Below are 27,277 nucleotides of genomic sequence, written 5' to 3' on the forward strand. Positions count from 1 at the left end.
TTCTTTCCTTCTTTCCTGTGATGAGAATGAAAGATCCATGTTGTTAGAAAATATCAAATATGCAATATAGTATTGTTAACTATATAGTCACCATGCTGTTTTCTAAATCTACAGAAACTATTCATCTTGAATAACTGATATTTTATACCACGTGACCACCATCTCCCCATTTCCCCTCCCTCCATAGCCCTGGTAACTATCATTCTACTATCTGCTTTGTGAGTTTGAGTATTTCAGATTCCACATTTCAGTAAGATAATATATCTGGCGTTGTGTGCCTGGCTTATTTCCCTTAGCATAATCACCTCCAGTTTTCCCTACATTGTTGTAAATGGCAGGATTTCCTTCTTCCTTAAGGCTGAATAATCTTCCAATATATATTCCATATATTTTTGCTTGTTTCACATTTTCTTTAGTCATTTGTTTTTTGATGGACATTTAGACATTGAAGTTGTTTCTATATCTTGCCTGTTATAATTAATGCTGCAGTGACAGGAGAGTGAAAATATCTCTTTCACATATAGTGATTTCATTCACTTTGGATTTATTTACATACTCAGAAGTGGGATAACTGGATCATATGATAGTTCTTGTAAATTGTTGAGGAAACTTTATACTGTGTTTTTTTTAATATAATGGCTATACCGATTTACATTTCCACCAACAGTGTCCAGTGGTCCATTTTCTTCCCACCCCTGCCAACACTTATCTTTTATCTTTCTTATAATAGTCATTCTAACAGATGTGAAGTCATATCTCATTAAGCCTTTCATTTACGTTTCCTTGATGATTAGTGACATCAAACAGCAGTGTACCCATTAGCCATTTGTATTTCTTTTGAAAAACATCTATTTGGATCCTTTGCATTTTTTAAAGATTGGATTACTTGTTTTTTGTTTGTTTGTTTTTTGTTTGTTTGTTTTGCTATTGAGATGTATCAGTTTCTTTTAGATTTTCGATATTAAGTCCTTATTAAAAATAAAGTTTGCAAACATTTTCTCCTATTTCCAGGGTTGTCTTTTTACTGTTGTGTTTTCTATGCTGTGCAGAAGCTTTTTACCTTGATGCAATTCCATTTGTCTATTTTTATTTTTTTTTTCTGTGTTTTGGTGCCATATCCAGAAAATCATTGCCAAGACCAATTTCAAGAAGTTATCTCTATGTTTTCTCCTACATTTCTCCTGTTTCTTTATTCCGACTCTCTCCCTCTCTCTCTATATATAGATAGATAGATAGATAGATAGATAGATAGATATGTCTGTTTTTATACTATTTTCATTATTGTGGCTTTGTAATATATTATGAAATCAAGGTGTGATGCCCCCAGTTTTGTTCTTTTTGCTTATTTGTTTTGACTATTAAGGGTCTTTTGTGTTTCCATATGAATTTAGAGGTTTTGATAAGGATTTTATTGAATCTGTGCATCACTTTGGGTGTTGGGGACATTCAAAAAATATTAATTCAACTCATTTTTTAAACACAAAAGACAGGAGTTAAACAAATTGAATAATTATCCATTACAGAGAAACAAAGATAATTCAGATAAAATAGAATAATTTAAATTAAATATCTAATTTGCTGACACTGAAATCTGAGGTTTTACTGCATTCATTAAACAGGAGTAGACTGAAATGAAGAGCAAAGTTTTCAAGGAACAAAAAAAATTGATTTCTAAAATCAGAGGTGCCTGGGTGGCTTAGTCGATTAAGCATCCAAGTCTTGATTTCAGTTTGGCTCATGATCTTGTAGTTTGTGAGTTCAAGCCTCTTATCAGGCTCTGTGCTGACAGCATGGAGCCTCTTGAGATTCTCTCTCCCCCTCTCTCTCTGCCCCTCCCTGTTCTCTCTTTCTCTCTCACTCAAAAAATAAATAAACTAAAAAAAAATTAATAATATAATAAATAAAGTAAGATGCTGAAATTAAAACAAATAATAATCAGTGGACTGAATGATGTGATGGTCATAGCTGAAGATTAAGTTGGTGATCTAGCAAATAAAGCCAGGGACATCTTACTTTGTGTAGTGCAAACAAGACAAGTGGAAAAGCATATATGACATAGTAATAGACATGGATGATCAACTAGAAGTATTTTTCTTCTGTTGTGGGAAAAAAAGATATATACATATTTTAAGTTTATTTATTTATTTTGAGACACAAGAGGGCGGAGGGGCAGAGAGAGAGGGAGAGAAAGAATGCCAAGCAGGCTTCTTGCTGTCAGCACACATCCTGATGCAGGGCTAGATATCATGAACCATGAGATCATGACCTGAGCGGAAATCAAGAGTCAGATGCTTAACCAACTGAGCCACCCAGGTGCCCCTCCCCCCGCACACACAAAGAATATACTGAACAAAAGAAAACCTGAGTTTTCAACTTGAAAAAATATAAATAAGCACCAAGCAGGAAAACTAATTAATTTAATTAAAACTAATAAATTAATTAGTTAATTAGTTAACTAATTTGAGAACCCACATTCAAATTTCCTTGGATAATGAAATTTTAAAATGTAATGTAAAAAAGAGATAAGTTTTGGGGTACCTGGGTGGCCCAGGTGTTTGAGCATCTGACTTCAGCTCAGGGCATGACCTTGTGGTTCATGAGTTGGAGCCCCACATGGACTTATTGCTGTCAGTGAAGATCTGGATTCAGATCCTCTGTCCCCCTTGTCTCTGCCCCTCCCCAACTCGTGCTCTCTCAAAAAAAAAAAAGAGAGAGAGAGAAAAGTGTTTAAAGACAAATATTTCTCTGAATTACAGTTTTCATGAGCAAAGATACAAATGAAAAAGACAATGAAAAACTGGATAAAAATTCTTTCATTGCAGCATCATGATTATCAATAAAATATTAGAGAAAATAATTTTTCTGATATGAAAATACTTAGAAAATTTCAGACATGGAAAGACTAGGAAAAATCAACAACCATATCTACTGCCAAAGCATGAATATACTAGAAGTATTTATTATTAAGAACTTTAGCAAATTACTAAACTACACAGTATTTCTAGAAAGAAGGATATTTGGATTTAGAAAATGAGTAGAAAATATGCCATATGCCTTAAGAACTGTGAAAAAGCATTTGATCTTGATTCTGTTAACATTCTCATTTTTGTGATAAAAGCTTAGAAATCTAGACATTTTCATCGTTTCACATTATTCAAGTCACATTAATGGGTTTCGCAGAGAATAATTTTTGTGTCATCAAATAGTGCTTACTCTTGACTTTTTAAAATAATTTATGGACATAAGGTAAGACCAACAAAATGAGAATGAGCAAAGGCTATTTACTCAGAGTTTGCTATAACAAGACGATTAACCACAATCACTCACTTGCATTTTTGCACAGACTCCAAAGCAGGTCGAAGAGTTGGAAAGGTTTATAGTGAACCAAAGAGAAAGTTTTGAGTATGCCATGATTGGAGGAGTTGTCATAGAGAAACTGTAGGTGGGTGACCTAGAAGCAGAGCGTTGTATATGATTGGAAGGGGAGAAAGGGGGGCACCTGGGTGGCTCAGTCGGTTGAGCGTCCGACTTCGGCTCAGGTCACGATCTCGCAGTCCATGAGTTCGAGCCCCGCGTCGGGCTCTGGGCTGATGGCTCAGAGCCTGGAGCCTGCTTCTGATTCTGTGTCTCCCTCTCTCTCTGCCCCTCCCCCGTTCATGCTCTGTCTCTCTCTGTCTCAAAAATAAATAAATGTTTAAAAAAAAATAAAAATAAAAAAAAAAGGAAGGGGAGAAAGGTGTAGAGAAACTGCAAGTTATTGATTAAGTCCTGGCCATTTGGGGCTGAATGTTATTATTTGACTTCCTGGATTGTTGGTAAGGTGAATCATTTAACTTCCTAGACATATGACTTACGGAGAATAAATAGCCTGGTTCCTGGGCTGGTTATTGTAGATAATGGGTTGGTTTCTTGGGCTGTTTGCTACAAACTTTGAGTCAGAGTTCTGTTTTAATTTATGGTCTCAACATTGCCCATTTATATACAGTCTCAAATAAAACCTTAGAAAAAGCATAAAAGATGTAATATAATGTGTACCATCAAAGAAAGCCATAGAAAATCATTAAGTCATGATATACTATGTACCACATAGACTTAAATCATGTAACTGACAAAAATTATGACTGAAAAGGTGATAAATTATACATATTTTCTCCAAAATCATTAGGAGAATACTATTTGCTACCTAAAATTATTGAAGTAAAATATAGCATTACTTAATTATTAATTAAAACTAATAACGTAAAGGGTACCTGGATAGCTCAGTTGGTTAACCATCTGACTTCAGCTCAGGTTATGATCTTACAGTTTGTGAGTTTGAGCACCACATCAGGCTCTGTGCTGACAACTGGGAGCCTAGAGCCTGGTTCAGATTCTGTCTCCCTTTCTCTCTGACCATCCCCCACTTGTGTTCTCTCTCTCTCTCTCTCTCTCTCTCTCTCTCTCTCTCTCTTTCTCTCTCTCTCTCTCAAAAATAAATGAATAAACAAAAAGTAAATAAATAAATAAAATTAATAATGTAATTAAATTGCATGATGCAAGAGGTGTTGGGAGGTAATTGTGATGCAATGAATACTTCATGTTTAATTATGATATAGCAATGAATAATTTTCAGTTGTGATACAATCAGAAAATTTTAAACTATAATGAAAGAACAAGCAGTAGGACAAAGAGTTGGTATACCCAAACAGTGGATCTGGTGAGAGTGAGCATAGAAACTAAGAAGTAAAGAGGCTTCTAATTGTATATATGCACATTTTTTTCTAGTTTATTGGGGGGGGCTACTTTAAAAATATACAGATTAGGGGCACCTTGGTGGCTCAGTCAGATGAGCATCTGACTCTTGATTTGGGCTCGGGTCTTGATCCCAGGGTCATGGGATCAATCCCCATGTTGGGCTCTGCCCTGAGAGTGGAGCCTACTTTAAGGTTCTCTCTCTTTCCCTCTGTCCACTTTCCCTGCTTATGCTCTCTCTCTAAAATTAAAAATAGGTATACATTTGCATATATGAATATTTAATATAATTAAAATTCACCTGAAATAATATTGCACTATTCAGAACAATGCTGAATTTAGTAAAAATTTTTATTTTTCAAATAGAATTTTCTCCACTGAAAATTAAAGCAATTTATAGATATAATTTCTAATGTTTGATAAGAAACTGATATTAAATCCACAGCAGTGCAATGAGCTTAATTAGCACATCTGCTAAATTAAAGAAACGACTGGTGAACACTTTGAGAAATATTGAAGTTTTTAATTATGTGTGTATATATATATAAAATTTTCATGCATATACGAACATTTTCTCCACTTCAAAAAACAATTTTCTCTCAAAATCTCATGATTTTATTTTGCATAGAATGAACAACTCTCTGAAGTACGTATTTGTCAGATTCCCATATGTTGACTAATTTAACGTTTGAATGCAAAGAACACAGATTTTCATTTAAAAGTACTCACTGTATTAGAATTGAGTACAGAACCTAACCTTTGTATCTGGTCAAGTATAGTCATTACTCAGAAAAGCAATGCAAGGTAGCTGGGGAGAGACCCGTTAATACCGAATGTATCACACAGAGTTTAAGCAGGAAAACAAAATCCACTGTTAATTAGATCAAGAGCAGGAATCACATATGTGGAATAAGTTACAAAAATGAAAGAGGTAAAAAACCAACCAAGCTGCAGGTCATGAGGCAACCAGCGAAGGAGTCCTGTATCCCTAGGGCTAGAAGAGTCGTGTTACCTGACCCTAGGAGCTGGCTTTGTTGCATGGATCCGGGGAAGAAGGGAGCTCAGAGGGGGCTGAAACCATTGCAGAAGCACACACCGCCAGAGATACCACCCTAAGCAGAAAGAGGGCGGGAGGGTGGCAGGGAGGTAGACGGAACGGAAATAGGCACACCTTTCCTTCTGCATTGCAGTTTTCCTCTAGTCCCCACCTTTGTTTAGGTGGTAAGGAAGATTCTAGAAGGGCACAGCAGTATTGTCGGTACCTGGAGATTACTTCTGCTAAGTAGTCCAGACACATCTTTATGTTACAAGATGTCTTTATTGAATTGGCCTTTCACCATGTAGGCAGAGGGTAGAAATTTAATGCTACCTCTCCCCCAAATAGATGCAGTTGGATGGCCATTACATACCACCAAGGAAACGCGCACACACACACACACACACACACACACACACACACACACAGGTGAAGACACTGTAACTATTGAACTCAATGGAACTATTAAACTCCATCATGACTGGTTGGAGAAATAGATGGTAGGGGAAAGAATGTCACATATCAACACAGATAAGACCAGGCTTGAATTCCGCCTTTTCTAAATGTCAGCTACACAACCTTTTTGGACCTCAATGCCCTCATCTGTAAAATGGCATTAAATGTAATTTTCTCAGTAGATTGATCTAATTATTCAATTAAATGACAGAGGGATACCTGGGTGGCTCAGTGGGTCAAGCGTCCGACTTCGGCTCAGATCATGATCTCACAGTTTGTGGGTTTGAGCCCCGCAGCGGGCTCTGTGCTAACAACTCAGAGTCTGGAGCCTGCTTCAGATTCTGTGTCTACCTCTCTCTCTGCCCCTCCCCTGATCACACTCTGTCTCTGTCTCAGAAAGAAAGAAACCTAAAAAAATTAAATGTCATAGAGCAGAGTGTTTTTCATATAATTGGTACTAAATTCATGTTACTTCCTGAATTATTATTCTTTTTCTTTTTAAGGAATATACAATAAAATTTACTTGAATAATGTGAAATTTCACATTATGCAGTTCCATAAAAGGGTTCTAGTTGAAAGTACACAGAACTTATGATGGCCATGATTTAAAATACACAGTTACAGGGTTACCTGTGTAGCTCAGTCTATTAAGCATCTAACTCTTGATTTCAGCTCAGGTCATGATCTCACTGTTTTGGGTTTGAGCCCTGTGTCAGGCTTTGAGCTGACAGCAGGGAGCCTGCTTCAGATTCTGTCTCCCCCGCTCTCTCTGCCCCTCCCGTACTCACACTCCTCTTCCTTCTCTCCCCCTCTCTCTCTCAAAAATAAATATATAAACTTTTTAAAAATTAAAAAAAAAATAATACACAGTTACAATAGTGATTTTTGTTTTGGTACCAGATGTTTCAGAAGTGTTCTTGCAGAAGGATTTTTTAAAAATCCAGTGACTCCTGGGTGAATACTCAAAGCTTTATCAAATTACACAATGGCTGGAATCCTGTGTTATTGCTCTGTTGGTGAAATTACAGTCCTCCTGTGTAGAATGAAATTTTAGTTGTACCTTGATGACTATTGCTTTTTCACACTCCCTGGAAAAATCTTCTGAGAATTAAGCCCTAAGAGATTCCTTCAGAGAGATTCTCTGCCTACATAAATCCTTAGCTTATTTTTACTCAGAGTTCTTGCTCAACATTGATTCACTTGATATTTTAACAGAGCTGTGAACCCTGACAAATCATGCATAACAATTTGCAATCTCAGAGAATATTTGCTTGTATTAAAATGCCTTATTAAATATTTCAGATTGGTCTTTAGAGACTTTCAAAAAGTCCACTCTTTCTGCTTCTCCATTGATATGTAACTTTCTAAAATGTGTGCTATTTATAAAGCTGTAGTACAAAAAAAAAACCAAATGAAAAGAGTGACACAGAGCAATTCCCAAAGGAAACAAGGCTTAAATTTTATTGCAGAAAAGATATCTTGAAAGCTTTTTTATGTACTTTAATCTATTATTTTTTTTTTCAAATTTGTATACAACATCAGCTGAAAGGTACTAATCCCTAGCATGGGAACAGTTAAGTATGTGCCACAGGAAATATTTAAGATGAAAATTTTGTACACTAAATAGCCAGTGAAGCTTTAAAAAGCTTTTGTGGTTTTTTTTTTAAATAGGAAATAGTTGTAAAATTAAAGCTTATAAAGCACTTTTAAAGTTTTCTTTGATTGGAAGCCAGTTATAAACAGAAGGGGCTACCGGTTGAATATATATTGACCAATATATAATAATTTCTAGAAAAAATAGATTATTTTAATATTGTAGAATAATGTAATTTTTGTCATTACTTCATATATTTTCGTTTGGAAATACAACATTATAAAGAATAATAATTTTTCCACTATGCATACAATTGGGGGACATAGTATGAATAAAGGAATTGAATTGTCCAATGTGGGATACCCTTCTTAGAATAAATACTGATTTGTTTTCTCTTTTTAACCAGGAAGAAAAACTCTTCATTAACATAACCAATATATCTCATTAACTTACTGAAAAAATGCCAAAAAGTATATCACTAGTAGTGCCTAATGTTTTAAAAAAGTCAGACACCATTAATTTCTACCTACTTTTATCAACTTATGAGAATAACTTTTATTGTATCTCATTTATGATATAGCTGGTATCACATAGCATAGGGAATTACCATCTTTGTGTGTGTGTGTGTGTGTGTGTGTGTGTGTGTGTGCGCGCGCGCGCGCGCATCTGTGACTTGTAACTTTAGATTCTTTGACAGATTCAGTTAAAGAACACCTGTAAATCCTGAGAATAAATGTAATTTCTTCCCACTGACACTGTAACACATTTTATTAGTTTGCTAAGGCTCCTGTAAGAAAGTACTGGCAAGCCAAGCAACTTAAACAACAAAACAAATTTTGTTTCCCTGTTCTCAAAACTAGAAGTCTGAGGACTAAAGTGTTAGCGGGGTCATGTTTCCTCCTAAAGTACTGGAAAGACATTTGTCCCAAGCCTCCCCTTCAGCTTCTAGTGCTTTGCTGGAAATTTTTCCTTTCAGTTCTTGTTTAAGAATCACCCCAATATCTGTCTTCATCTTCATGTAAAGTACTCTGTGTGCATGCGTGCGTGCGTGCGTGTGTGTGTGCGTGTGTTTCCACATTCCTCATTTTTATAAGGACACCAGTCGTATTAGAGTAGTAGGACTTTATCTTAATTAATTATGCCTACAGTGACCCTATTTCCAAATAAGATGGCCATGACGTCCTGGAGTCTAGAACTTCAACACATGAACATTGAAGGGAACCAATTCAATTCATAACAGACACCCTGAAGGGTTCTATTTTTTAGGTTATCTATTTTTTAATGAAAAAAAAAAGTTTTTTTTCCTAATGTAAAAGAACTCCCCAAAGCACTTAAGGGTTCTTAAAATGTCGCCATCTAGGTTTCAGATACGTAAGAAAGTAAGATATGTATATATTTTTCTTTGGGCCTGAAACTTCCCTACCAATTCTCCTTGTAAGAAATCCTTCAACAATTGGGCAAAGGACTTATTTTCCATCCTCGCTATTTATTTTGACCCTTACTGTATCAGGGGCAGGCTGATTTTTGGTTGGGCTATATGCTGTACATATACGTGTGTTCCCTTCAGCCAGCAATCTGTGTATGAAGAGTGGTGTCCTCATACCTTCAGATGCCACCAAAGTAGAGTGACACAGGTAATTTCCTCTCCCTTGCTTCATGCACATTAGAATTGCCCAACACCTATGAGACCTACTCTATAGAGATGTGTATAACTGTTAATGACCATACATTTTGACCAGGATATAGGGTTGTTATATTTGCTTTCTCTTCCCAGGATCCCTTCTCTGCTCATTTCTTGGTGCTACTTTAAACCATCACTTACATAATACCAGCAGGCTACCTTTCTTTCTTTTCTTTCTCCTTTTCTTATTGTTCTGTATTTCACTTGTCACTCCATTCATGCCTTTCAGCTTTCATGTAGCAAGACTGAACTTTTATAGACACTTTAAGCCAAGCAGAAGAATTTTTTTTCTTTCTTTTTTTTTTTTTTGTCATGTGGTGACCCAGCCTATTACCGCAAATGAGGTGTTACCTTGCACAATTTGTCTTTATCAGATTTCTCTATGGAATGGTTGACTGGGGACTGTTTTTAAGACATTAAAAACTGTTTAAAACCTGAATAACTATTGCAAGGCCAGAGCAGATTTTAAAACCTGAGGATTTTATAAGTGTGGCTCCTTAAAAGATGACTATTTTTTAAAATTCTATTAATGTTTATTTATTTTTATAAGACAGAGAGAGAGAGAGAGAGAGAGACAGAGCACGAGCTGGGGAGGGGCAGAGAGAGAGTAAGACACAGAATCCGAAGCAGGCTTCAGGCCCTGAGCTGTTTGCACGGAGCCCGATGTGGGGCTCGAAACCACCAACTGCAGAGATCATGACCTGAGCCACAATTGGACGCTTAAACAACTGAACCACCCAGGTGCCCCAAAGATGACTATTATTCTAATACTTTCTATCTATACTCTTCTCTCCTATCTGAATCTCAGTAACCCCTATCTGCCAGGTGCGATCAGCATTTTTCCTATCAGATCAAAGATTTGACCGATATAATTTTATAGCACGTTAGCCACGTCATGGGCTTTTTACAGAGCTTGTCTGGGCACTTACTACGTATTTCAATTTTTTTTTTCAGTGTGGCTCCAACAAAAATGGCTCCTAAACCTATTGTAGACTTATTTATTTGGAGATTGGTATTCTCTGAACAGGTTGGAGAGATAAATATGAAGTATTCAATGAATTTTGTGACATCACAGAAAAACTCATTAACACTCTATAAACATCATACTAATAATTAGAACTAGGAGTGAAAGAGGCAGTGAACAAACTCACTCCTCTAAGTGTAATGGAGATAGGACGTGCAGTGCTGCAATGAGGAAAATCATGGTGCTCACACAAGCCTAAACAAGGCTTTCTGGGGCGCCTGGGTGGCACAGTCGGTTAAGCGTCCGACTTCAGCCAGGTCACGATCTCGCGGTCCGTGAGTTCGAGCCCCGCGTCAGGCTCTGGGCTGATGGCTCAGAGCCTGGAGCCTGCTTCCGATTCTGTGTCTCCCTCTTTCTCTGCCCCTCCCCCATCATGCTCTGTCTCTCTCTCTCCCAAAAAAATAAATAAATGTTGAAAAAAAATTAAAAAAAAACAACAACAAGGCTTTCTAAGAGTGGAATATCATTGAAGCAAGGGAGTGGTTTTGTTTTTCATTTGAACTTTTAATTGTGAGATTATGGATTCACATGCAGCCATTAGAAATGATATGGACAGGGGCTCTTGGGGGGCTCAGTCGGTTGAGGGTCCAACTTCGGCTCAGGTCATGATCTCATGGTTCATTGGTTAGAGCCCCGCATTGGGCCTTGTGCTGACAGCTCGGAGCCTGGAGCCTGCTTCTATTTCTGTGTCTCCGTCTCTCTCTGCCCCTCCTCTCTCTCTCTCTCTCTCTCTCTCTCTCTCTCTCTCAAGAATAAACATTAAAAAATTAAAAACAAAAGACACGATATGGACATATCCTTTGTATCCTTAACTCAGTTTTTTTTCAGTGATATAACATACAAAATTATCATCTTGAAAAACTATACAAAATATCATATCCAGGTAGTCGAAATTATTTGATCTTCAAATCTTATTTAGATTTCCCCCAGTTTTACTTGGATGAATGTTTAGTTCTATGTAATTTATCACCTGTGTATGTTTATGTAGCCACACCATCATCAAAATACTGAACAGTTCCAACATTATGAGGATCCTTCCTGTTGCTGTTTTATATGCCAATCTCACTTACTTCCATCTCTTCTCCTTGAAACTGGCAACTACTAATCCGTTATCAGTTTCTAAAATTTCATCAACTCAAGAATGTGAAATGAACAGAATCTTACAATATGTCACCTTTTGGGATTGTTTTTTTTTCCCCCCACCAGGTGTAATCCCCTAAAGATTCATCCAACTTGTTGCATATATCAACAGGGTGCTTATTTTTATTGCTGAGTAGTATTCCATACTATGAATGCACAGTAATTCTTTAGCTGTTTTTCCCAGTAGAGTTCATCCGGGATGTTTCCAGTTTGTGGCTACTACAAATAATGTTGCTGCGAATATATATGAATATTTGCAAACACGGTTTTAGGTGAACATACATTTTCATGACTTTAGCATCAATGCCCAAGAGTACAGTTTGCTGGGTTGTGTGGCAAATGTGTGTTTGGTTTTATAGAAATCTGCTAAATGTACACTTCCACCTGTGGTGTACAAGTGACCTAGTTTCTGAGTGTTCTTGCCGCATTTAGTGTCACCACTGCGTGTTTTCATTCTTAGAGATTACTTTTAGACATCACACAGTCCTCCTTTTCTGAGTATGTGTAGCTACTTACCATATTTCCACTTATAATCTCAATGTAAAACTGCTACTTAGAGGCCAGAATCCTAACATATTGTTAAAAGTCCGTATACATTTATAATCTGCTAATAAGGATTCTCAGGTGAACACGGCAGACTAATTCTGTTAAGTTTTCTAGTATCCCTTGAAGAACAAGCTTTGCTTAAAGTTGCATCTGCATTTCCACTTGGAAGTAAAATCTTTGTCCTTAAACAGATAGTTGACCCTCAGTAAGTGCCATACCTAAATAATTGAAGTCATGACTAAAAGACTGAAAATTGCCAGTGCCTCCATAGTCAAGGACCAAAATGAATGCAGGATTGCACACAGGCTTAGTTGATTGTGGAAATATTTTGTTTGCTACATAACATGAATTAGTAGTGGAATCTTTTCCAGTTAGGCAGAATAAAATATCAAGTATGCACTATTAGATGATTCATCAAGTACATTTTATGAATAAGAGAGCTCTTCACCCACTAATTTTACAGTGATGTTACATAGCCCTTAATAGATGGTTGTCTTGTTATTCCTAGATCAGTTTTCATTTGGGAATAACTAAAATATGATATAAATGTATCTAATTATGCAAACAGTATTTTAATAAACATAAAAGAAACCAGCATAATTTGTCCACTAATTTTACTACCTCAAAATACAATATTTTAAAGTTACACTTTAAAGTACACTTTAGGGGCGCCTGGGTGGCTCAGTCGGTTAAGCGTCCGACTTCCGCTCAGGTCACGATCTCGCAGTCGGTGAGTTCGAGCCCCGTGTCGGGCTCTGCACTGACAGCTCAGAGCCTGGAGCCTGTTTCAGATTCTGTGTCTCCCTCTCTCTCTGACCCTCCCCCGTTCATGCTCTGTCTCTCTCTGTCTCAAAAATAAACAAACGTTAAAAAAAAATTAAAAAAAAGTACACTTTAATTTAAAAAAAAACAGCAAAATAGGCATATTTTGATACTCATTGTAGAAAGATGATTATGTTGGTACTGTTTATAAGAATCTAAAGGAATGAAAACTGAGCCTTGGAGACCAGTCAGGAGACTCATTAATAGTCTGTGTAAGAAATAAAAAGGGCATAAATGAATGAAAATGGTTTGAACGTGCTGTTTTGATGCCATTGATAATTTAATGTCAACTCACCCACATTCCAACCTAATCACAAACCACCCCACCTCCCATTTCCTGAATCATCATGTAACATGCAACATATGTCCTCACCATACCTTTAACTTTACCCCATCATTGAGTACCCGCTTGATCCTTGATCATCAACCCAACCCAACCCCGATTATGTGAGTGTCAGAGGAAGCTCTCCACAGTGTTGACAGCACAGAAAGAACTATATTAAAATATTGGAGACCAAATATTCTACTTCGGCCTCTCATTGGTACAGTTGTGGTCATGGGAAAAAAGCAAGGGTTTGATAGATAAATCCAAGAGTTAAATTTAGTAGGATACGTCTCTTATAGCATTCCATAGGTTTTGAAGAATAACCTTTTTCTGTGTACAGAGCATGTGCTAAATGTTACCACACACTAAAATTTGTTTTCCTGAATTCACAGGTACCTCTGTTCTACAGGTTACAGCTACTGATGCAGATGACCCTACCTATGGAAACAGTGCGCGGGTGGTTTATAGTATTCTCCAGGGACAGCCCTACTTCTCCGTAGACCCTAAAACAGGTTAGTGCATCTATGTGCAATTTATGTGCAGATGTGTGCTAAAATAAAAAAGAAACCAATATTTTTATCTCTGTGTACTTTCGTACTTCGGAATTGTTATTTTAGCACATTTTAAAGTGTCCTCACTTTTTCTAAAATGAGGTAACTGAATCATTGAAGATAAAATAACTGTTTTGCTTAATATTTTGATTATCCATCATTTATACCCATACCAGTAAAAAGTTGATCTTTGCATATCCCTGCAACAATTACTCTCTGCTTAAAACAAATGTGGAGTATTACATCAAGTGAGATTTTCAAGTGTATTTTTTATATTAATTACATATTAGTTTTAAGTCTTTGCCAAAAAGGGTAAATATTCATTGGACGTTTCCCTATTTTATTTGAATTTTATTGTCACATAAGTTGTCATATATTACATTGGGGGAACTACTGTGTCTAGAACTGACATTTTTTCGTAGTTGGAAATTTCGTCACTCTTCAAATATTGCCTTATATTAGAGAAATTAACTGAGAGTGAAGACAAAAACATAGAAAATGTTTTTTTTTTTTTCAGGAAAAATAGGTATTCTGCTCTCTTTCCTCTCCTTTTTCTGTCCTAAACAATGATAGCGTGTTATGTGATGTCAAAATGGGAATGCATTATAGGATCATGTTACAGCAGCATAATCTAAAAACCACATAAAAGTTCGTGGCCCCATTGACAAATAATTTGTTAATAAAAATGTGACTAAACATACATTGATTTTGAATGTAGCCAAATGTACAGTAAGAAATGAGTTTCACATTTTACTCATAGTTTAAAGATAGTCATGAGGCACAGATGAAGAGAGAGATCCAGGATATTCCAGAGGTTCCTAAATCCTTTCTAGTTACATTAGATTCATTCTGAATCAGATTAACATGTGGGATTATCAAGACGTAATGGACACAGGCACATAACTAACACAGAAGAAAGCTATGTTTGGTTGTAATATCCCCTTATGCTCACATAATGACATGGCATACAAAACATTTTTTAAGGGACCCTGCTTCATAAATTTATGCATCTCAGGTTTGTTTACCACTATCTTAGATGAGGTACATCCAGCTGAAAAGATGCTAGCACATTCCCAGTAACTAATACCATTTGAACGCTAAGAGTATTGTCAGAATCATGTTTTCAAGAGAATTCCACCAGGTTATTTGTCTTCTTTCTTCCCCCGGTGTGCTCCCACCCATAAGTAAGTATATGGGACAATAATGGATCTCAGGCATACTGTTAATCCCTTAGTTATTATAATTTATAAAGAAAATAATGAAGAATATGTTCAGAGCTAGGCAAAAGCAGAATACATACATACAAGTAGATCCTTGTATTATATGCATTATAATTATAAAATAAATATATAATAAAATGAGGTAAAAACTAAAAATCAGGAGATGATAAAAAATAATACAATGTGAACTAAAATAAGTATCAGATAAGCAAATTCTTGAGAGGTCTGGGGGACCCAGTCAGGTAGGCATCCGACTCTTGCTTTTGGCTCAGGTTATAAGCTCATGGTTCATAGGTTCAAGCCCTGCATTGGGCTCTGTGCTGTCAGCACGGAGACTGCTCGGGATTCTCTCTCTCCCATTCTCTCTGTCCCTCCTCCATTCATGATCTCTCTTTCTCTCTCTCAATACAAATAAAGAAGCTTAAAAATATAAATAAAAATATTTTATTTTTTAAAATAAAAAATCAGCAATAGTCAAGAATGGCATCTATGTATGAATGATACTCATATGAGTTTTTACCACTGCTAACAAAGACTATTAGAAGAGTTATCTGGTTTAATATAGATGTACTTATATTTCGAGTTGAGTCAATTTTCACACAGCCTTCATATATTTTTACCCAATAAATAATGAATATTTCAAAGAAAAGTATAACATTTCAGAACATTTCTGTTGTTAAATTCTATGTTTAATTTGCAGACACATAAAAAATGAGACTAAAAAATCCTACCTTTTAATTATATACAAGGAGCATACTAGATATTCTTTTCTTTTCAACACTTTTACAGCATTTTAGATATCAAAGAGTTTCTGCTACATGTTTCTAAAAAAGGGTAGACATTGGGCTTGAAATCTTTCTCAAACACTTCTGCACTGATAACAGACATTCCACACGTAACAGGACAGTGATGTTATACTGTAATTAATATAGTATAGTGCAGTAATTCTTAATTGTTATTTTTCTAAAATACTAAGGTTTATTCCAGAATGATTTAAGGATGCTTCATGATCAAATCCTAGGATGTTACGTAATATCATGATAAATTGGTCAAGTGACTTAAATTATATGCCCCTGTGTACTTGCATAGAAATTTAGAATAACAACTAAATCCAATGAGAAACTTCATGCAATGTTCTTAGCCCAGTCCTAGGAAAGATATAGGTAGGTAGTCAATTTCTAGTGTCCCTCCCCTTTTAAAAAAAAAAATGTTTGTTTATTTTTGAGAGAGAGACAGAGTGCGAGTGGCGGACGGTCAGAGAGACAGGGAGACACAGAATCCAAAGCAGGCTCCAGGCTCTGAGCTGTTGGCACAGAGCCCAATGCAGGGCTTGAACTCACAAACTGTAAGATCATGACCTGAGCTGAAGTCAGACACTTAACCAACTGAGCCACCCAGGTTCCCCATGTCCCCACTTTTTTTTTAAGATTAAAAAGAGTTTCCAAAATTGCATAGTGTGCCATCACAAGGGTTTGAAATAGTCTTAACTGAAACAGGAAAAAAAATTGTTTGAAAGAATTTTTAGTCCACATTAACTATACAAAATGTGAATTCTACATATTATATATCGCTAAATTACATTTTTCAGGCATTTAAAGAAAGTTTTTTAAGTATTCTTATTAAGAAAAATATACTTTTAGAAAATGTGGGATGACAATTTAAAAGAAAGTAAGTTAAAAAAAATAAATAAAAGGAAGTAAGTTAGACGTGAAAATAACCAACATTTTATCCTTAGAAATGACTGTCCCAGCTGAAAATAGTGTCTCTAGATGAGATAAAGTGACATGCTGTCCAGGAAACAATTGTCATTAATGCACAAGTCCTGACCCACAATAGCTCTGATTCTCTAAAAAGAACTTTCCTTAACATCTTGTAGCAGAAATCAATCAGCTATAAAAATGCACTCAGGGGAAGGCCTCGGTGAGTTTCTTAGGATGTAATTGAACAAGGCTTTCAACATAGTTTCTCCGGTGTGCATGATGTAATTAAAGTCATCAGCAACTTTGTTTCTATTTAACCTTTTCAATTTTATTTTATTTTAACAACGAACAAAAAATTGCTTGTGGAAGATCACTATATATTTGGTTAAAAGATGTAAAGCATCTTTAAAAGTTTTATGAATTTCAATGTTAATTTTGCATAATTCCATATGAAACTCTAATTGAGAATGACTTTATTTTCCCAAACGCAATATTTTGCTTATCGATAGCCAAGCAGTTAAAATATTTAATTTATGGTCCAAAAAATCTGCAAAAGGAGAAAATTTGTCCATAGCAGAATATATTTTGTCAATTTGTCTCATCCAATAGCCCTCTCTAATTGATATAACAATAATAATTGCACAAATCGTTGTAGATACATTTTCAAATAAGTTCCTACAATTAGCTGCACATAGACAAAAATAGTGAGCCTAGTGCTGAAGAATTTGTTTCTTTAGAGAAAAACTAATGCATTAATTCAGAACTGTGTCAGGTTTCCTAATTACTGAAAGAAATTATGTATCACTTTATTTTTTTTAGAGAAGAATTCTAAGAAGATCCTGAAAGTGTAAGAGTGTATGGGGTTTAACACAAGAAGTCCATTTTATTGTATTTTTTTTTAATTTTTTTAACGTTTATTTATTTTTGAGACAGAGAGAGACAGAGCATGAACAGGGGAGGGTCAGAGAGAGGGAGACACAGAATCTGAAACAGGCTCCAGGCTCTGAGCTGTCAGCACAGAGCCCAACGTGGGGCTTGAACTCACGGACTGTGAGATCATGACCTGAGCTGAAGTGGGCCGCTTAACCGACTGAGCCACCCAGGCGCCCCAAGAAGTCCATTTTAGATAGCATTTAAGAAATAGACAGTTGACACCAGTGGTTGTTCACTCAATAACAATTTCCCACTTTGTTGGTCCTATTAGAATTCTAACTTTGCTCATTGTAACAGCATACTCACTTAAGAAGCTAGATTTCCCAGCCTCCCTGTTGCTCTCGTGACACACTTCTAGCCAGTGAGCTATAAAAGAAACACCACTAGAGGCTTTTTGATATCTCTATATAGGTGCCAATGCTTCGTCGTTTTGGTTTCCCACCTTCTGGATTTACACATATGCATAATCCCTGGGGGTACAGCAACTATCTTGTAATCGTGGGACAATGAGCACACAAGGTGAAAGTCGCATGGGAAAAACTGGTGAGCAAAAGCCTGGCAGTGAAGTCACTCTGAGTAATTTTTTTATGTGCAAACACATGCAGTGCTGATACCTGGACTTTTGTGAAACGAGCTTTGCAGACCGGTAAATCCCCTTCCCAGCACTGTGCACTTCCCACACAGGCATAGACATGGAGCTCCTAGACTACTTTTATTCCTCTCAACCCAGGACACATGGTCCAGAGAGAGAGAGCGCAGTGCTTTCTGTATTTAAGGAGTCATTTTCAGTTCCACTGCCAATACTAAGCTGGAAAAGGAGATTGTTCACACTGACTTGAATATCAAAAGGTACATTAATTGTTGATATTTGGGGGGAATCAGAGAATAGAACCAAAGATAATTTTCTCTGACACGCCACTGAATATGCATATGTGAAAAATAATTTTAACTGCCATCAAGATGTAGTAAGTAAACTATATACAGTATAGACGTCAGATAACTCTCCTACTACCGCCTAGGTCCATCTGTACTGTTACAAATGGCAAGATTTCATTCTTTTTTCAAGACTGAAAAATATTTCAGTATATTGTATTATTGTATGTGTGTGTACACACACACACACACACACACACACATATATATGTTACAAATGGCAAGAGTCCATTCTTTTTTCATGACTGACAAATATTTAAGTATATTGTGTTATTGTATGTGTGTGCATATATATGTACATATATACACATATAAATATATATATGCACACACACACATATATAAACACATATATACATATATATGCATATATATATGTTACAAATGGCAAATGTTCATTCTTTTTTCATGCCTAATATTTCAGTATATTATTTTATTGCATATATATACATTACATTTTCTTTATCCATTCATCCGTTGATAGATACTTAAGATGTTACCGTATGTTGGCCTTTGTCAATAATGTTGCAGTGAATATATATATATATATTTTTTTTTTCTTTTTTCAAATATACATATATATTTTCAAATGAATGTTTTTGGTGTTTTTTTTTTTGATAAATATCCAGAAGTAGAATTGCTGGATCATCTGATAGATTTAATTTTAGCTTTTAGAGGAAACTTTATCCTGTTTTACATAGAAGCTGTACCAATTTTACATTCACACCGACAGCATGAAGGGATTCCCTTTTGTGTACATTCTCACCAAAACTTATTTCTGGTCTTTTTGATAACATTCATTCTAAGAGGTGTGAGGTGATAGCCCATTGTGGTTTTGATTTGTATTTCCCTGATGATGAGTGATGTTGTACATCTTGGCCACCTGTATCTTGGCCACCTGTATATCATATTTGGGAAAATATTCAGGTTTTCTGCCCACTTAAAAAATCAGTATCACTAAAACACATTATATTAGTTTTAGGTGTACAGTATAATGATTTGCCACTTGTGTCCACTGTGAAATGATGACCACCATCAAGTCTAGTCACCATCCATCGCCATAATAAGTTGCAGCTGTTTTGTGTGTGTGTGATGAGAATTTTCAAGATGGACTCTCCTGGCAACTTTTAAATGTGCTCTGCCCATTTTATAATTGGGTTGTTTGGCTTTTTCTTTGCTATTGAGTTGTATGAGTTCTTGGTGTATTTTGAATATTAACTCCTTATCAGACATAGGACTTGAAAATATTTTCTCCCATTCCATAGGTTACCTTTTCATTTTGTCATGGTTTCCTTTGCTGTGCAGTTGCTTTAGAGTTTGATGTAGTCTCACTTGTTTATTTTTGCATTTGTTGCTTTTTTTTTTTTTTAATCATCGGTCGGATTTTAAATGATGTGACTGTCTTTTATTTATTTATTTTTTTGAACGGTTTTATTTATTTTTGGGACAGAGACAGAGCATGAACGGGGGAGGGGCAGAGAGAGAGGGAGACACAGAATCGGAAACAGGCTCCAGGCTCTGAGCCATCAGCCCAGAGCCCGACGCGGGGCTCGAACTCACGGACCGCGAGATCGTGACCTGGCTGAAGTCGGACGCTCAACCGACTGCGCCACCCAGGCGCCCCGCATTTGTTGCTTTTATCTTTGTGTCAGAGTAAAAAAAAAAAATCATTGCCAAGACCTATGTCAAGAAAGATACGGCCTATGTTTTTTTCTAGAAGTTTTGTAGTTTCAGGTCTTATGTTCATCTTTTTAATTCATTTTGAGTTAATTTTTGTGTATGCTGTAAGAAAGCAGTCCAAATTCATTCTTTTGCATGTGGCTGTCCAGTTTTCCAAACCCCATTTATTGAAGACACTGTCCTTTCCCCATTGCATATTTTTTGCTCGTTTGTTATGTATTAATTGACTATATATGTGTGAATTTATTTATAGGCTCCCTATTCTGTTCCACAAATCTATATGTCTGTTTTTATGTCATTACAATATTGTTTTTGTTACTATACCTTTATAATGTAGTTTGGCTCGGGTCATTATCTTGTGGTTCATGGATTTGAGCCCCACATTGGGCTCTGTGCTGAGTGGTTAGGATTCTGTGTCTCCCTCTCTCTCTGAGTCCCCGCCTTGTGTTTTTAATCTCTCTGTCTCTGTCTCTGTCTCTCTCTCTCTCTCTCTCTCTCTTTCAAAAATAAATAAACTTTAATTTTTTTTAAAAGACCGCTTTGGTTATTTTGGGTCTTATGAACTTTAGAATTGTCTGTTCTATTTCTATGAAAAATGCCACTAGAATTTTGGTAGGGATTGCACTGAATCTATAGATTCATCCTTTGGATAGGATGTATAGTTTAACATATTGATTCTTCTAAGCTATATCATGAAATGTATTTCCATTCATTTGTTCCTTCTACGTTTTTCACTAATTACTTACAGTTTTTAGTGTATGGATCTTCTACCTGCTTGCTTAAATTTATTCCTAAGTATTTTCTTCTTTTTTGATGCAATTATAAGAGTTTGTTTTACTAATTTTTCTTTCTGACTTTGTCATTACGGTATAGAGATGCAACAGATTTTTGCATATTGATTTTCTATCCTGCAACGTTACTGAATTCTTTTATTAGTTCTAACCATTTTGTTGGAGTCTTTAGGGTTTCCTATGTATAACAGCTTTTCGTCTGCAAATAGTAACAGTTTTACTTCTTCCTTTCCAATTTGGATGCCTTTTACTTCTTGCATAATTGCCCTGGTTAGGACTTCTAGTACCATGCTGAATAAAAATGGTGAGAGTGGGTACCCCTGTCTTGCTCCTAGTATGAGAGGAAAAGGTTGTAGCTTTTTCCTGTTGAGTATTGTAGAAGTGCCGAGAACACTGAGTTCACCTTTGGCCTTCCATCTTGTTTTCTCCTTCTGGTGCATAGATGATACCATTTTAGATAAGTAATGGAGATCCTCTGACCCACAGATGGCACAGACTCACGTAACTACCCTGTGACCTCACTACCATGGCCATAATTCCTTAAGGACTGGGGGCTAAGGCCCAGGTAGCAACAGAGAATAGGGGCTGAGAGTAGCTGCTCTGGGTCATCTAACTGCCTGATTGCCCCATCAGTAAGTTACCCTGAATATAACTCTGCATAGTATTATGGAATGGCTTGCTTGGTTTTTTGGTATCAAACTATCTTCTCAGTCTGGCCCTCCTCCAACTTGTAATAATTTGCATACTTAGCAAGATACTGGAAAAGAAAACAAGCATGAGTAAAAAGACCAGGCCAGGCTAAAGCTCCTTGTCATGCCCAGGGTGAGCAAGCGGGGGGAGGGGGGGGGGGGACCTGGAAGCCCTTTACATGTAGGGGAAAAACCAGGTTGGCCAGCCACCTCCTTGTGGGGAATCTTGGTCAGCATTTCTGGGCATTTAGGACCAGTATGGCACCCCCCAAACACATAAGGGATTGTTAGATACTCTATTCAAAATAGTAGGGAAAAGGCAGTAGAGAAGGGAAAGTGATCAAGCTATTGCAACCACAGCTTGGCCATTGCCCCATGCCTTAAGATTCACCACAGAAAAGGAATTATGAGTAAGGAGAGCATTGGAACAGATCCAAGAAGCATTGGCTCTGGAAAAGACATACAAGCTGCATGTTCCTCTAATACAGACCTCATGTTCAAAAGAATTCAAAGGCAGGAGGAACGGTTAGAAATTATGGCATGTAAGGTGTATGGGCACAGGTTACCACACACTAGAGAGAGAACTATTATATCTCAGGAGAACTGGGACCGGAAATCATGAGATCCCTGGGGTAATGACCTCTCTGATGAGGATATTATCATGGAGTGTTATGGAAACTGGTCTGGATCACCCAGCAGAACCAAGCGGCACTCAGAGATCTTGGAAGGCAGGAGGTTTATTTTACACCTGTGGGCTCAGAGGAGATCATTCTCCAGAGGTCTGAGCCCGGAGCATAGCAGAGGGGACAACTTACAGTCTGTTACTTCTACATTCCTCATTAGTAGCATTTTGGCCCCAGAGGCAAGCAGGGTGGGAAGAAGAACCCGGAAGGGGAGTCTTCAGGCAGGGGCTGGAATTCACCTATGAGTCCTGTCGGCCAGCTTATAACAGATGTTTTCCCTATCAAGAGGAAGAAAATGATTTCCAGGAAGGAATTTTGATTCAAACAAAGACCCAGCCCACTCATGAGCCTGGGAATAACTGAGAAGAAATTCCTACTAGTCAGAAAACAATGAGGGAACATTCTGCAGCTGAATTGGTGGAGCTAACAGGCACTTTAAGCAAAAGGGCAGAGAAGAGGCTGCTGCTTGTGTGTTACCACTCTTGGATACTGCAGGAGATGGTGTTATGTTAAATGCATTTCAGATGTTAACAACGGCCTCAGCCACTGCTGGACCTCCCTTGTGACAAAAACTATATACCCCAGGCATGGGTGAGAATAGCAGGTGCTTAGCTAATCTGATCGATTAGGTAAATGCTAGCATCAAGATAACCTGGCCTAGTGAAGGGGCTGTGTTCTCCCCTCTGTATCGCTGGAATTCTATGGAAGAACTAAAAGAAATTATACTTTCAACATGAATGAGGGGCGCCTGGGTGGCTCAGACAGTTGAGCGCCTGACTTCGGCTCAGGTCATGACCTCGCAGTCTGTGAGTTTGAGCCCTGGGTCGGGCTCTATGCTGACAGCTCAGAACCTGTAGCCTGCTTTGGATTCTGTATCTCCCTCTCTCTCTGTTCCTCTGTGTCTAGCTCGTGCTCTGTGTCTGGCTCAAAAATAAATAAACATAAAAAAAAAACACAAACAAATGGCAATGAATCATGCCGTTTGCACTCCGAATTCTAGAAGCCTAGACAAAGAATTGTTTTCCTCTAATATGGAAGACTCTATCTTAAAGTGAGCCCCAGGGGCATGGTACAGGACTTCAGTATCTTGCCCCTATGGTTAATCGGTCCATTGTTACAGTGGGAACTATGGTGACTAACTTCACTGAAATGGAGGGAATCCATAATGAGGGAAATAATTGAAAAACAAATGACTTTACTGATGATAAAATGGTGACGATGGGGCCCATCAAGGTCTCTTGTAAACCTTGGTGGCAAGATCTAATGCTGTCTTGGACCTCAAAAGAAAATATAAGCAGACAACCCAGTCTGGTCTTTCTAAACCTATGGAAGGAGTTGCCCAAAGGAAAGCAGTTTACTCCCTTGAAAGAAGGCTCAAAAAACCCAGATGTGTCACCAAATTACTCTTCCACTAATGGAGGAATTTCAAGGGTAGATACCCCAGACCCCTAGAGAATAGGGATTAGGCCCAGTGTTGTCCTCTAGTGCGTGCAGTTGGGGGAAACCAGAGGTCCCATGTGGAATTAACCATTTATTAGTCTTGCACTAATAGACTAAAGTAGCCCTACTAGGCAACTAGAGCTGAATGCACAGCTATCTGTGTGTGCATAGGGAGAAATAAAGTCTATTCATGGTGGCAGGGGACAAATTATTAAGGTCTGAGGAACTAGTCTCTACCTAAAGATCACCAGGCTTCCTCCCCACTGTTTTCTAGTGCATATTTCTCCCATTCCTTAGTATATTCCGGGCGTAGATGTTCCACAGGATCTCGATCTAAACTACAATGGCAAATGAATTCAGGTTGCATAACTTGGGATGATTCATCCTTTCTGTCTCAGCAGCTGTGCCATTACAGGAGTGACTGTAACGTGACTTAAAGTCACATTGTTGGGAGGTAAATACCAACAAGTTCCATGGTCCAGGCCAATCAGTAAAGTTTCTGGGCATTATCTGATCAGGTAGTACAAAAGTGATGCCTAAGGCTGTCATGGATTGAAATACAAGCCTCCCCAGTCCCTAAAATGGTAAAGGGATTACAGACTTTTTTGGTTTAATAGGATTGTGGGAGACCTTATATTGCCCATCAGACAAGATATTAAGACCCTCATATTCCTCGGTTGAGATGGAAAGCTGAGACCTGGGACCTGGAGCAGCTTGGAGGCGGTGAATAATAGCTCTTCAAGTCTGCAATAAAAAAACGGCCTCCAATAAAACTACATTGCAAAAAAAAAATGGGGAAGAGGCAGAATGGAAAGAGTAAAAAAAGTAGAAAAGGTAGAGCCTGATGAATTCGTGGTGAAAAAAGTACCGACTGACGTGTAGTGAATGGAAAGGTGGAGTATTTCCTGAAGTGGAAGGGATTTACAGATGCTGACAGTACTTGGGAACCTGAAGAAAATTTAGATTGTTCAGAGTTAATTGAAGCATTTCTTAATTCTCAAAAAGCTGGTGAAGAAAAAGATGGTGCAAAAAGAAAATCGTTATCTGACAGTGAATCTGATGATAGCAAATCCAAGAAGAAAAGAGATGCTACTGATAAACCAAGAGGCTCTGCCAGAGGTCTTGATCCTGAACGAATAATTGGTGCACAGACAGCAGTGGAGAGTTAATGTTTCTGATGAAGTGGAAAGATTCAGATGAGGCAGACGGTGGTGGCGAAAGAGGCAAATACGAAGTGTCCTCCGATTGTAATTGCTTTTTTGTGAAGAGAGACTAACTTGGCATTCTTGTCCAGAGGATGAGGTTCAGTAATTGTTTGTGTTGCTTTTTATGTATGAATATATATTATATATACATATATATGTGTATATGTACATTTGTATACATATGTATATGTATATATGTATATGTATATGTATATATATGTATATATATATGTATATATTATATAGGTAATCTGGGTATTGTTTTTTTGATTTATTAATGTGAATAGATAACATTCAAATGAAAAATCAAGTTAGATATGTGTGTCTTGAAATAGTATTGGGGGAGTTGTTGGGGGTTTTTGCATCTATAGGACTGGTTACTTTGAACAAATACAAGCTTTCTGTAGTTGCTTCCTTTATCAGAAAATAATATTTGAGACCAGATATTATTCCCCTGCTTTAGAGAACACCTTTTCTAAATATTTTTCTAAATATTTTTCTAAAAATTGAACTAACCTTCATAGTTGTTACTCAATCAGAATTTGTCTTTAACTCCTATATGCCTGAGAACTATTTTGGGTTTTTTGTTTATTTGGGGGGGTTTTGTGTGTATACTTAAAATACATACATAAATGGTTTTCTTTTTTTATTTTCTTTTAACATTCCCCCAAATAAAAACAGCATTTTATAACCATGGATAATCCCATGTTTCTGGGACGCCATCATTTTCAGCAACCTAAGAAATATATCACTTACACTGAAATTTTTCCTGAAGCCTTAACCTTTCAAATTTTGCAATTAATTGGGCAATTTAAATATGATGTAAGCAATGAAAATTGGAAATTTGAAAGCAGCCATATCAGAAATCATGTCTATAGTCACACAAATGCAAGTTTGTTGGCAAGATCCCCAAAAGGAAAATTTTATCACTACCAACAATCTCCCCACCTAAATGAGAAAACTAGACAAGTCCTGGTGTGTTTTAAGTAGGTAGAAAAAAAAAACTTAGTTAAATGGACATTTAAAGGTTCTTTCTAGTCAACCATTCCTTTTCAAGAAGTTGAAATCCCTGTGCTGCATTGACTAAAAGAAGGTCATGATGCATGGAATGTTGAAGACTTGTTCATGGAAACCTGATCATAATCAGATGGTCAGAGAGAGATGCTGGCAATTTAGCACCTGCTGGAATAAATGGGGGGACAAAGAGCACCTGCATGGCTCAGTGGGTTAAGCATCCAACTTCAGCTCAGGTCATGATTTCACTGCTTGTGGGTTCAAGCCCCGCATTGGGCTCTGTGCTGACAGTTTAGAGCCTGGAGCCTGTTTCGGATTCTGTGTCTCCCTCTCCCTCTGCCCTTCCCTCACTCACTCTCTGTCTCTGTCTCTCTCCCAAAAATAAATAAACATTAAATTTTTTTAAAAAATAAATTAAAAAATAAATGGGGGGACAGACCTCTGTGATCTAAACTCTTGACCTTCATGTTTTTTCTTTACCCCAATACATACCTTATTGTCAGCTTAATCTTCTCAGTATTTGAGTTACTCGTTCAGGAGAAACCAGGAAAAACAGTAAGTTTGTAGTCAGAATATTGTCCAGCTGTATACTATTTACTTTATTGTAAATACCGGTAGACCGTGGCCAATAGTTTTATATTTCTTTAAAACAAAACAAAACAACAACAAAAAGATGGGAAGCTAATAGAATTGGCATGCTAACCAACAAGAGGCTTTCTCAAAGGCAAGGAAAAAAAGTACAGGTCCTGAGGGTATTAATAATAGATGTGAGATGTAAATTAGATGTAGATTTGGCTGGGGCTTGTGGCAATGACAAAATGAGAAATCAATTGTGGCCGTAACGATGTTGGGGGTGGAGTGTAGGAGTCCTGACCACACAGACTCTATCTTAGACCCTGTGTCCTTTTCTCCACTCTGGCCCACGGATGCTGCCCCGTGAGGTTACTGATAGAGCTACCCTCATGCACACAGATGGTGCAGCTTTAGTGAACTGCCCTGTGATCTCAACACCATGCCCCTCATTCCATAAAGGCTGGGGATTAAGATCCAGATAGGAACTGAAAATGGCTGGGTAGCGCTCTG

At 37.2% G+C, this 27,277-nt stretch overlaps 1 protein-coding gene and 1 pseudogene across 1 annotated transcript in view; both read left to right on the forward strand.

The window, feature by feature from the left end:
• CDH18 (cadherin 18) overlaps positions 1–27,277 on the forward strand; it is a 349,770-nt gene that overhangs the window by 102,878 nt on the left and 219,615 nt on the right. Inside the window, exon 3 of the mRNA XM_047860381.1 lies at positions 13,748–13,867. Within this exon, the coding sequence (XP_047716337.1) occupies positions 13,748–13,867 (120 nt within the window). The remainder of the gene's footprint in view (positions 1–13,747; positions 13,868–27,277) is intronic.
• LOC125166517 (chromobox protein homolog 3-like) lies at positions 24,742–25,286 on the forward strand (annotated as a pseudogene).

The sequence above is a fragment of the Prionailurus viverrinus genome, chromosome A1, assembly GCF_022837055.1.
Source record: "Prionailurus viverrinus isolate Anna chromosome A1, UM_Priviv_1.0, whole genome shotgun sequence".
Taxonomy (NCBI): domain Eukaryota; kingdom Metazoa; phylum Chordata; class Mammalia; order Carnivora; family Felidae; genus Prionailurus; species Prionailurus viverrinus.